The sequence below is a fragment of the Clytia hemisphaerica genome, unplaced genomic scaffold, assembly GCF_902728285.1.
Source record: "Clytia hemisphaerica strain Z4C2 unplaced genomic scaffold, Clytia hemisphaerica genome assembly, whole genome shotgun sequence".
Taxonomy (NCBI): domain Eukaryota; kingdom Metazoa; phylum Cnidaria; class Hydrozoa; order Leptothecata; family Clytiidae; genus Clytia; species Clytia hemisphaerica.
In genome coordinates, this window is record NW_027103590.1 from 486,574 (window position 1) to 498,992 (window position 12,419).

Genomic DNA, 12,419 nt, shown 5'->3' on the forward strand with positions numbered 1-12,419 from the left:
TCGGTTGTTAAGCTATGCAAACTACGTACGGAACACAATATTTCCGGATAGAATTGGCAGTAAAAAATCTTCCGGAATTTTCGAATCACGTTTGCAACATCACATTTCATTTTTCAAGATGGCGGCTCATTTCGTCCCTCCTGTAATTCAAGACAATTCAAATGGCTGGGGTCCATGTACAGCCTCTAACGAATTTAAAGATATACCATATCAGCCATTTTCCAAAGGAGATAGAATTGGAAAGGTATAATTAATTTTGACTTGATTAATGAATTGCCTTGCAGTAGCTTTAATTTGATTTTTAATTTTCTGACTTTTGTATATCAAAACAAAAGTGATGGGCATATTTCTGGTCAAAAAATACCATAGAAGATCTTTCAAATTCAGTAGGAGTGGAGGGAATGACATTAAAAGTTCTAAAATAATGTGTAAGGCGGTCATCGAAAAAATGCTCTGTTCGCATTGCAACGGGTGTTAAAATGCATGCGGGCGGACGGGCGGTCAAAAACATTCCCGGTTTTTTTTTTTAATCACGCCAGTAACTCAGGGCCGGGTGGTAATGAGAGCAAAACAATTTTTCGACGGTCGTCAGAGCAATTCAATTGAGAAAAAAGCTATACTTTAAAAGAACAAATTGCTTTTCCCAGATTTTTTTCCGCATCTCCGCACCGGAAAATCAGTGCAAAATTTGATGCGGGCGGGTGACGCGAATAGAACAATTTTTCGATGACTGCCTAAAAAGATCCTGCATCGATGCCAAAATACAGCCAGAAAGAGAGATACCATATAAATAAATCCCTGTTGTAAGTTTGTTTAGGCCGATGAAATTTACATATGAGTTTACCGTCGTGAACTTACCCAAAAATAGATGCGGCATGATTTCATTATTCATTATTCATTATTTTCCCAACAGCACCTTATCCACCATTTCTGCTAACCATTCTCTCTCAAAATAAAAAATTTTGCTTCGCTTCAACCCTACGCATGTTTTGCGAACGAAAAATAAAGATCGATTGCTACAGTGGCGCTAGATTTGGCAAAAAACTAAAATGGCCGCCAGGGCGATTAGGCAGATAGATGGGCGTGACGTCCGCTGTAGTTGTAGGATTGAGGGCGGTCACATTTTCTGTAAAAAATCTTCTTTGTTTACCCGTGTTTACTCTGGGAGAAAGGTCATGCGTAGAGGGAATCCTGCGTAGAGACGATTTTAACAACGATGGAGGTTGTAGTTGTAAAGAAATATAGAAATAATGAAAATTTTAGGAATTTTGAAGATAATGAAATTTTCATGCGGGTGCTTTTTAGAGATGCGGGCGGCCGACGGTAAACTCATATGTAAATTTCATCGGCCTTACATATGACTCGATTTTGCTATCTACATTTCCAACAAAAACAAGTTGAAAACAAAACTAAACGATGCAGAGTGGGCCTACTTAACGCAAGGGTGTCAAATACCATGTGTTCAATAATGAAATAAACTTTTCTTTCTAAAACGGCGGCAATAATTGCCGAAAACGGCAAATTTCATTTATTCACTTTTTTTATTTTTCTGCTGATTCAGCATTTTGTCATTGAAAAAATTGCCCTTTTCGCCAATAATTGCTGAAAAGAGCAATAATTGCCACATATTGTCCTCCCCCCTGGATTCAGGGGGGAATGGGTTTTGAGGTCAAAAGGACGTATAGGGGGAGAGAATTTTTTTTGAAGCCAGGGCGGGGGAAACGAGGGGGAGGGGAATGGAAAATTTTCATTCTGCATGGGGGGGGGGAACTCACCAAAATCAATTCAAAATTGAAAAACATCTGGTTTTATGAGATGATGTTGTGATCTGATCACTTATTTCAACCAGCAATATTACGGTTTGAAAACAACTATCCTTTCCATTTATTCTTGAATTAGAACTACCTTAGGGAAAACAATAAGTGTTAAAATCATCAAATTACAGCTTTTTATGCTTGAGGGGGGCAGAGAAATTTTTGGAGGCAGGGTGGGGAAAAATGAGGGAGGGGAATGGAAAATTTTCCTTCTAAGTATGGGGGGGTAGACCCTGAAGGACACTATGTGCCATTTTTATATTTAACACCCAACTGTCCGGTGTTCCGTAGCACAAATTTCAGCGATTGGTCTGCAGCGGAATGAACCTCGGAACGTTCCAGTGCACTTCTGCTAACGCACGTATTTAAAAAAAATCAGCCGAATCATGGTAGTTTCGATATTTCAACCAGTGATGCTTTCGAATAAATGTGACAAATTCAATTTCATTAGTGGCTGAACCATCATCCTCAAAGACTATACCATCACCTGGAGAAAGATATCTTTTTGTAACCATTTTTAAGCAGTTTTTAAGAACGTGATAAAAATCACTTGCTCGGGAACTTTCCGCAGAGAGAAATATTGTTTTTTAGCTGCTCCGGAAGTTTCCGAAGCGCCGGGAGGGTCCTCTTTAATGCCTTTTTAATGTCGAAGAGCAACCGTTTTCAGAAAATTCTTATTTTTATCCAACGATTCGCGAAAGTTTATGCATGCGAAAAACAATTTTTCCTCAAATTCGCGAAAGTAAAATAATGTTGCAAATTTCGCAATTTTTCGAACTCGCAAAAGTTTCTGCCTGCGATAGTTTGTACTCTTAAAGTAGTCTGTTACCCCCCCCTCTGTGGACGACATGAATTTTTCGAAACAATTTACTATTGAAAAACTTCAGGTTTTCCGATACTTAGCATAAAAATAGAGCAGATTTAATGGATTTTCCAATATGGATAAGGGGAGCCGTCCATATTCATTTGACAACGCGAAACGTCAAATTGACGTTATGAGGGGGTGGGAGGTTTTCAAAAGTTAGGTTTGACGTTATAAGAAATCAAAGGTACACCTTTTTGTGAAAATCGCAAATATTGGTAACCACCAACCACACTATACTTTATAAGCTGTCGAAAATATATTTGTGTATGGATTACATGAAAGTATCCCATTGGTTCGCGCTATGATATCATTACATCATATTTTTATTGTTTGATCGAGCAAACCACATCGCACAAGTGGGCAAAGAAGGTGGTACGCCTAAAGCACGGCACTGGAACTGCCCAATGAACCTACCCAGCTCCGCTCGCAGCTCTATTCTACCATTGTAAAATCTCATATTTGCTGCACGAGTATTTTTGGCAAGTTAACTCGCCAACAAAATTGTGAATGAATAAAATGGCGTGTTTGGATAATAAAAATTCATGCGAGATCACAAATTTTAAGATTGCAGGAATTCAGATGTTTCTTAACTTGGTGGCTGCTCTAAATGTGTAATCTTAAATTTGATAATTATATCAAACATACATAATTATGCATGACCTTCTTAAGGGACACCTTGTAGGGATTCACGGAGTGGGGATGAATAAATTGGAAGTGGTCACAAGTGTTTGTAACATGTGTGATGATAATGTTCAAGCTGAAAATTGAAATTGAAAAAATACTAAATATTGATCACAAGGAAAAAGCTTAAAAGTCTAAAGTAAAAACTAAAATATAAGCATGTTTGAATGTATAAATTTGAATATTGATTGATGAATTGATTGAATAGTATTAGTTGAAAATAAAGTAAGCTAGTCCCTAGCCTAATCTTAATGCCTCATGATGCAAAAGCATCAAGAAAGAAAAAAAAAATGGCCGACAAAAACAAAATGGCTGAAAAACTTACCAGCTTGCCTGAAGTGTGAGGCTGGAATAATCCAGGCAGTGGTGTGATAAAATTTAATAAACTAAACTCATATTGATGAGAGAAAAGTTTATAAGTTATATGATTGAAGTTGGACTTAGAAAAATTTGATGTTCACTCCATGAAATCTCTTGTTGAACTGTTGTGAAAATGAAAGTCCTTGCTTAAATAGCAAATTCTAGAAAATGTGTAATTTACAGAATGATAAATTCTAGGTCATAGGTCAAAGTTGATAAATGATAAAAATGTTTAAATTATTACTGACCAAAACCAAAAATTGGAAAAATGCATATTTTGAATAAATTAACATAAATAAACAAATTAGAATCCAAAATGGTGAACACTGAGAACAGAAAAACACTGAAAATGCAGAAAACATGAGAAAAACTGGAAAACCGAGAAAAATGAGAAACACAGAGAAAACCTGAACAAAATGTGAGGGAATGCCAAAAATGATGCAAAAACACTGAACTGAAAAGGCTTAGCCGTTACACACCTCCCGAAAAAATGAAGAAGAAGGCTCAGAAATTTTCCTGAAAAAGGAGAGGATAGCAAGGAATGGTAGATCAGTTTCAAGGACTGTTATGAAAATTGGTCTTCATGAAAGGAAGTTTTCTGTTAGAGTACCTTATTACACAAATATTACTAGTCATTTTATGAACACAAATCATTAAAAAATTTTGTGTTAATAAAATCTCCTTATTTAAAACCAGCCGCTGTTTCTTTGAAAAAGCAGAAAAATTCGTGTTAATTTCAGATCGTGCAAATTTCAAGGCCATTAAATACTTGCCTAGTATTATTTGTGTAATAAGCTAGTCTAAAAGAAGAAAGAAGTTTATTATCTTGCTTTCTCTCTCTAAAGATATTTCACATTATGTTTCTTAGCTATTTTTGTCCAAAATCCTTTTAAAGATTGGGGATGCCAAGAAGAGGGATTAACGACAGAGTAACAAACCTTTCTAGTTTAAAGCCTAAAAATGTTCTTAACATGTTGTTATTTTCACCATTTGGGTATTTTAGAGTTCTCAATTCAATGTTTTGCTCGAATGTTTTCTTAGAAGCACTTGTTATACATTTTTGGAAAGCTAAGGGGTAGGGGAATCAAAATAACTTAGGTGCCAATTTTTTTTCGGACACTTTGATGTGATTTTCGGACAAATATGACGGTCTCAGGCAAAAATCATAGGGTTAAAAATTAATGAAAATTTTAGCTCGAGAAAACGGAGATCTGTTGTATATTTTTGGAAAGCTCTCAAAAAATTAGGATTAGAGATAAATTGCAAGTATACGTGATTTCAGTACCTAACTCGAGATATTGAGCTTCCAAATGCGCAAAAACTGGACAAAAACAGCTGTTTCTGGCTGAAAAACACTGTTTTTAAGGGTTAATATCTCGAGTTAGGTACAGACATCACCTATACTTGCAATATATCTCTAATCTTAAGGTATGTGGAAACCTTCGTTTGGAATTTTTATCAAAATTTTTTTTTTTGTTTAATCTGATGTAAAATTTCCAGAGCTTTCCAGTCATGCAATTATTGTTTATTAATTCCAAATATTTTGGATGTTATGATAGAATTTGTATCTCTTCCTTGTTTCCCTTGTTTATAAATAAAATGTCTCTCTTCTCTAGTTCAATAAGACCGCCAAACAATGTTCAAAAAAGAAGAGGGGAACATTTGTGTTTTGCCCCTTTTTATATAAGAACGGCTGCGTGAAAAGAATTGCTTAGAACAATCAATCTTGTGCCCATTATCTTTTCGTCCATAATAGAGCCCTTTAGAAGTTACCAAAACAGATGAATGTATCATAATAAGGATATATGATTTATTTCGAAATACAATAGCGAAACTTTTTAGACAAGAATAACTTCATTAAATCTTTCTTGTAAAAAAATGTTAAAGAGAACAGGAACTTCATATTTATAACTTTTGTTGTTTGATGAATAGTTTTGTTTAATCTTTGTGCAAACAAAAGATTAAGGGGAAAACTTAAATCGATGATATCTCAAGACAGAAAATTGGGATACCTAGGGTCATTGCACGAGTAATAAGTCCCCTTATCTCTGAGCTACGTACTTCATTTTTTCTTTATTATACTCGTGAATGATAGATCTAAAAAACGTTGCCACGTTTTTCTTTCTTTTTGCCTTAAACTAAAGTTATGACCCTTTAAAACAAAAAACCGTCATTATTTTCATATTTTTTGTCGTTTTTTGACGTTTTATCGAATAATTCGAAAACTAAGCGTTTAGAAAAAAAAACGTGGCAACGTTTTTTTCGTGTTTTTTTCTGGATCATGATCATACAAAAAGCTTTATTAAATTGCCAACATAAGGGGACTTATCACTCTCTGAAAATGACATGGTCATTTTTCCTTTGTTACCTTTTATTTCTTTGTCAAATTGACAAAATTTAATGTTATCAGCATCATTCGATAGAGAATTTAATAAGCTTTCCAAAAATATATACTTTTACTATTGAAATATATCTGTATTGAAAGCTATTAATAAAAGAGTCAGGTGTGGTGTAGAAGGTTTCCACATACCTTAATTTTTTGAGAGCTTTCCAAAAATATACAACAGGTCTATGTTTTCTCGAGCTAAAATTTTCATTAATTTTTAACCCTATGATTTTTGCCTGAGACCGTCATATTTGTCCGAAAATCACATCAAAGTGTCCGAAAAAAAATTGGCACCTAAGTTATTTTGATTCTCCTACCCCTTAGCTTTCCAAAAATGTATAACAAGTGCTTCTAACAAAACCTTCGAGCGATTCCAAAAAATCGAACAAAATTCCCCCTACTATTAGTATGCTACAATTAAACGCAACTGGATGATTTTTGTTTGTTTATTTATTTTTTTTGAGTTGGAGAGTCGCAAAATTGTTGATGTCCGTTTAAATCTCAGAATTTTAGCAAGTAATGGAGAGGATTTCCCTGACTGGTAGATATTTTTCTATGGCTCAAAACTTAGGAAGTTTCTGAAATTCTATTTATATCAAGCTGTTTTAGTTATGTTGAACGGTGAAAAAGATGTTTCGGTGTTTCAGACTCGATCTGCTCTCAAGGGAATGGACGCTGTTTCAGTTATATATATTAAAATTAGCGAAAGGGGTTAAAACCACCCTCAGTAACTTTTGATCTAGTTGAGATTTTGTACCAAATTGGGAACAGATACATATTGTCTATCCCAATATGATTTCACAACAATAATTTCAAGTCGGTGACATCACCATGAAATTGACACCTGTCAGCTAACTCATGAAAAACCGTACCTAAAAAAACATCAAATAAAAGCAAACTTAACACTTCTTTATTGCAAAAGCATATAAACTTCTTCAAACCCTGAACTTTGTTTTTATCTTTTTATCATCTTAGATTTCTGATTGGACTGGACAATTCCAAGACAGAAGTAAGTGTAATATTCTTTTTCTTGCTGTGTGTAAAAGTTTGCCATATAATATTGAATTAAAACAGTTTAAAAATTCATGAAACAATTTTTTTCTTATGGACATTTCCCGGTGTTTATAACTAGTAAACTAGATCATTTTCATGAACTTGCTGATGGTTTCATTTTGGCTTTGGTTTTGCATTAGTGTATATCATGAATTAAAGATTTGTTCTCATTTTGATTAATCCATAGATAAATATCACTCTCAGTTTGCTGCTGGCAATCAATATGCATATTACCATGAAGGTGATGAATCTTCCTTCCAACTGGTGGACACTTCAAAACCACAGAAGACTGCTTACCAAAAGAATCGCCAAAGATTCAATAATGTAAATACAATCAACTACTTTTGGAACCTCTTGATTTTTTCTGTAATCTTGAATTAGAACATTGGGCTCCTCTTTATACCTTCTCTGAAAAATCCTCCCTGATTTATATCTTTTGCTGACCAAAAACTCTTCTCGTCCAAAGACTTTGTTCAATACTTGAAAATAGAAAAGTTTTTTACCATATTTTGTTTTCTTTTCTGATAGAACCGTATGAAGAGGGAACGTGAGAAACAACAAAGGAAAGAGGCCATTATGATGGGCCAGACAACTCGTGTTAAACTTCAAAAGAAGAACGCAAAGAATAATTATTATCACCGACGTTGGAATGATCGCCAACAGGTTTGTATATTAGAATGTCTCAAATATGTCACCTGCCAGCATCTTCTGCCAAGGTTGACCTTTCCTCAGTATGGCTGACCATACAACCTGTTACTTTAGATAATTAGGATGCCAAATAAAACTTAAACTGTTGTCTCCTTGTCCTCAGCCCCGCTCCAAAACTTTGGATCTTTGATGGCAAGCCAACACTGGTGCTATAACTTCAGCATTATCTCAATCCAAAAATGCAAATGCTAAAACTTTTCCAAAGACACTTAGATTTACACATGATATCAAAATAAGATCAATTTACAAAGGAGTCTAAAAAGAATTTCTGACCTTCATATTTTTGTGCCGCCTAATGGAAAGCATTACTTTTTTAACAAAGTACTTACAACTTAAGTGTTTTAAAACTCGTTGCCATAAATAACTTTGATTATTACCACCCTTTTTTCATCTAGGTTCAAAAGAATCGTGCAGCTTCAGTTGTTGTGAAAGATGATTGGAAGGTTGTTGAAGAATTCGATTTTCCAAGGCTTGGTAAATTGAAATTGCCTGACATCAAAGATCCCGTTGACTTGTACGTAAAGCTGCGTAAAGCACTTTTTTTTTGGTTTCTTTGTGCCATTGGTTCAAATTTGGTTCAACACTTACCAACAAAGGAACATAAAATGTTTTCTAAATTAAGAATTGTATAGTAGTCAAGTAGAATTAGGGTGGGCCCTTGATAACTGATTTTTAATGGTTTTTAAATGTCAAAAATAACAAGACAGGGAGATTCCTCTCGATGAGTAGATAAAGAAAATGGGGTCACTTTTGAAATTTGGACCACGGGGTCCCGAGATATGACCTCTAAAGTCCAAAAAATGACGATTTTTATGACGTCAGCATTTTTACTGAGATGGATAAATTGGAACCCCTTGACCCCAAAAAATTTGACAAAATTTGACAGTCATCACTAAGTACTAAGGTTTGCCCCCGACTATTAAGTAAGTAAGGACTTATTTTTAGCACAAATGCTTCATGTGGTATTTATTGAAGGAAAAACCTTGACAGAACTTTCTAGTCTGTCTTAGTAGGTGATACTAATGAAATTAAAAAATTTGACCGTATTTCTTAGGTACAATTGTGGTACTATGGAACAATACGACAAAGCTTACGATCGTGTCACTACCAAAAATGAACGTGTCTTGGAACAGAACAGTCGCACGTTCCACCGTGTCACTACCACAGACGATCCGATCATAAGAAAATTGACCGGTAAAGGAAATGTGTTTGGTACTGATGCCATCATCTCTGCTCTCATGTGTTGTACACGTTCTGTAGCCTCTTGGGACATCATTGTGCAGCGAGTTGGGAAGAAACTCTTCTTCGATAAACGAGATGATTCCGACTTTGGTAAGGATTTTTATTTAGATTTAAGTAAGACAGGACGTTCTTCAGTTTAATTTTAAGTACCTTATTACTTCGAAGTGAGCCAGGACTCCGAAGTCTTGGGCTTTAAGTAAATATTCTTTTGTACCTAAATGTGAAGGTGGGTGAGATTTCGAGAGGTACCGCCTCAATTGATGACTTTTTGCCGAAAATTGCAAAAGTTTTGCTCGGTCACACATCCCATTTAAACAAAAAAATTCATTACGATTTTCTAATGCCCTAGGTTCCTACCGCATGCAAACATAAAGGCACAAAAGAGCGACCCAAAATAATAACTAACTTTATTGGAATCATCCATTTAGATTTGATGTCAGTTTTCGAGACTACCCAAGAAGAGATGAAGGAAGAAGGCATCAACAGCCCCAACAATTTGGCCAGTGAAGCCACCTACATCAATCAGAATTTCTCACAACAATGTCTGAAGAAAGGAGACACTTTGAAATATGATAACCCCAACCCTTTCGCTGAAGATGACGGTGATGAAGTCGCCTCTGTTGGATACAAGTAAGATACCTAATTAGTCTAGCACAGTAGACAAATAATGAAAGGGACAAATTTTAGTTCATATAAATTGATATTATCCCGTTACAAAGATCCTACTATTATGATACAGCCATATTACTGTATCACATGGATTATTTAAAACGAGTGCAGTCAAGATATCTGATTTGATACGTTTTGACCACTGTTGTGTTCCGCCTCTGCTCACTTTTTCGAAAGAGTGATGTTATTGAAACTGGTTCTCATTATATTGTGCTCCTTACACTAGGTATCGTAAATATGATATTGGTAATGGAATTGATTTGGTAGTTCGTTGTGAACACGATGCATACTTGAAAACACCTGCCGGCGTTCAACAGTATTATAGTATCAAAGCTCTCAACGAATTCGATCCACGGGTAAGAAACTAAACTTCCTTTATCCGTCTATGACTCGCAGGCTTGCTTATTTAACCTCAGTGTTGAGATTAGATCGAGCTGTATTTTATTTACTAAAACATGTTTGATTTCTTGTTCAAGTTTGATTTCTTGTTCAAAAATTCAAATCAAGTTTGTTTGTTTCTTTGTTAGGCGAGACCAATTTAATTTATTGTTCTACGGGAAGAACTTCAGAAAAATATGAGTTGGTTGAATTTAATCTAAGGTCGGAAGCAACAGGCTTTTTTTCTCTTTATCGGTAAGCATCAAAAGACCCAAAACACCATTTTTGAATTCTTTCCTTTCAGATCAGTAAGATCGAGTGGAGACAAAAATTGGACTCTCAAATTGGTTCCGTTCTTGCAATTGAATTGAAAAACAATAGCAACAAAATTGCCAAGTGGACCTGTAATGCTATCCTTGCTTCTGCTGACATCATGAAAATCGGGTAAGAGAATCCGTTTGAATTGCGAATCACCCCTACCCTGGTACTTAAAGGGGACGCGGACCTGAAAAAACTTTAAATTGAGAAGAATAAGGTTTGAAAGAAATGATCTTCAGGGGACCCAGTAGTATAAGTACGAGGGATAAATTTCTTTCACCATTGAATTTAAAACTTGTCCCGAACGATTAAGTGATTGCCCACCCATGCTATTTTAAAGTTGTTCGAACTGGAAATTCATGTTTACCGTATGTTTTGTTACAGTTACGTCTCCCGTCACACGCCGAACGATACAACCCGTCACGTCATTTTGGGTACACAACAATTCAAACCCAACATGTTTGCTCAGCAAATCGCCTTGGACATGGACAATTGTTGGGGTATCTTGCGTGTGATCGTTGATACTTGTCTCAGCTTACCTGAAGGCAAATATCTCCTCTTGAAAGATCCCAATAAGGTAAGAAAAGATTACTAAAAAACCCTGAATTCCTGAAAATTAACCTCAATATTTCTATTTCCAAAAACTGTACAAACTTTCGCGAGCAGAAACTTTCTTGTTGTCTAAAAATCGTGAATTTAATAAAAAAGTCTTTTCGCGAGTATAAACTTTCGCGAAAAGGGCTTGCTATAAAAAGTTTTAAATTAATTATCGGACCGCAAATTAACATCTTAAGAGTATGTTATCTTAAATGTTTCTTTTTTGTAGGGAGTTGTTCGTTTGTACGACATTCCAGACAACACTTTCGAATCTGACGAGGATGAAGACTCTGCTGATGACGGTATGTATAACTTTGAAATTCATTATTTTTCTCTTTAAACTAAGTACTGAACACCTAGGCGTAAGGGCCATATCTTTTTAATAATCTTATGGAAATTCCAGCCTGGTTTAGCTGCAAAAATACAAGCATGGTAACATCGGTAAAATAGTTAAATGTGATAATTGGTACGAAAAAGACAATTCGTGTTAGACAATTTGTCATTAGGGGAGTTGGAATGATTTTGATGACAACTTTCTATATGTCATTTTTTGGTCAAAATTGGATCATTTGGATAACTAATTTTTAATGCAAATAAGAAAACAAACGTGCCAATCAGATTCGGCAATTTACCAAGCTGTTAATCCTCCACTGGTTCAATAAAGTTTTTAATTCTGTTTGTTTTGTTTTTCTAGAAGACGAAGACGAAAGCGAGGAAGAAGAAAAATAATTATCATAAATTATATTTTGACGAATAAATTATTTTTTTTGAAAATAGCAATTTACAATTTACAACATTTAGTATCTAGGAGGCCCGTCACTTTGAAAGGAAAGAAACGAATCGCGATATTTGGAAATGTTTATTGCTTGCTTATTGTTCCGGAGAAATGGGATGGAATAGAAAACCAGCTTCACTGATTATGCAAAGTGTTCTGATTGCTTCGATAGTATTTGGTCGAGCTACGGGAAAAGCAGATTAATGTCTTACTTTCTTGCATTTTATCTAGATGCGGTCCGAATGCGGTTACTCTTAGGTTCCAAAAAAACGGGGGGGGGGGGGGGGGTCGGAAATTGTACTTCTGAAAACTCAAAAATACGATGAATAGTGACACTATAGACAAAACTGCACGGGAAAATAGCTGATTTTCAAAAGTCAGAATAAACGAAAACGGTTGGTACCATCTGAAAAGGGCAAGAAATTCTGAGCAGAAAAATGTATTACAACAACTCTCGCTGAAGTTCAAAAACATACTGCCGTCCAGTACGATAAAGACAAGATTAGTATATGTAATCACATGATAACGAGTGCAATTCGAATATAATTGCAAGAGTAATTTTTTTGTTATTAA

The 12,419-nt window shown here is 35.2% G+C and overlaps 1 protein-coding gene across 1 annotated transcript; it reads left to right on the top strand.

Annotated features, from left to right (window-relative positions):
- Positions 1 to 71: 71 nt before the first annotated feature.
- Positions 72 to 11,927, top strand: LOC136801530 (eukaryotic translation initiation factor 3 subunit D-like). Its single transcript, XM_067058171.1, has 12 exons — positions 72 to 244; positions 7,082 to 7,115; positions 7,347 to 7,483; positions 7,688 to 7,822; positions 8,263 to 8,381; positions 8,922 to 9,199; positions 9,538 to 9,739; positions 10,005 to 10,134; positions 10,461 to 10,600; positions 10,859 to 11,051; positions 11,301 to 11,373; positions 11,766 to 11,927. The coding sequence occupies exons 1-12, from the start codon at positions 119 to 121 to the stop codon at positions 11,798 to 11,800; spliced, it is 1,602 nt and encodes a 533-aa protein (XP_066914272.1). The 5' UTR covers positions 72 to 118; the 3' UTR covers positions 11,801 to 11,927.
- The last annotated feature ends 492 nt before the right edge of the window (positions 11,928 to 12,419 follow it).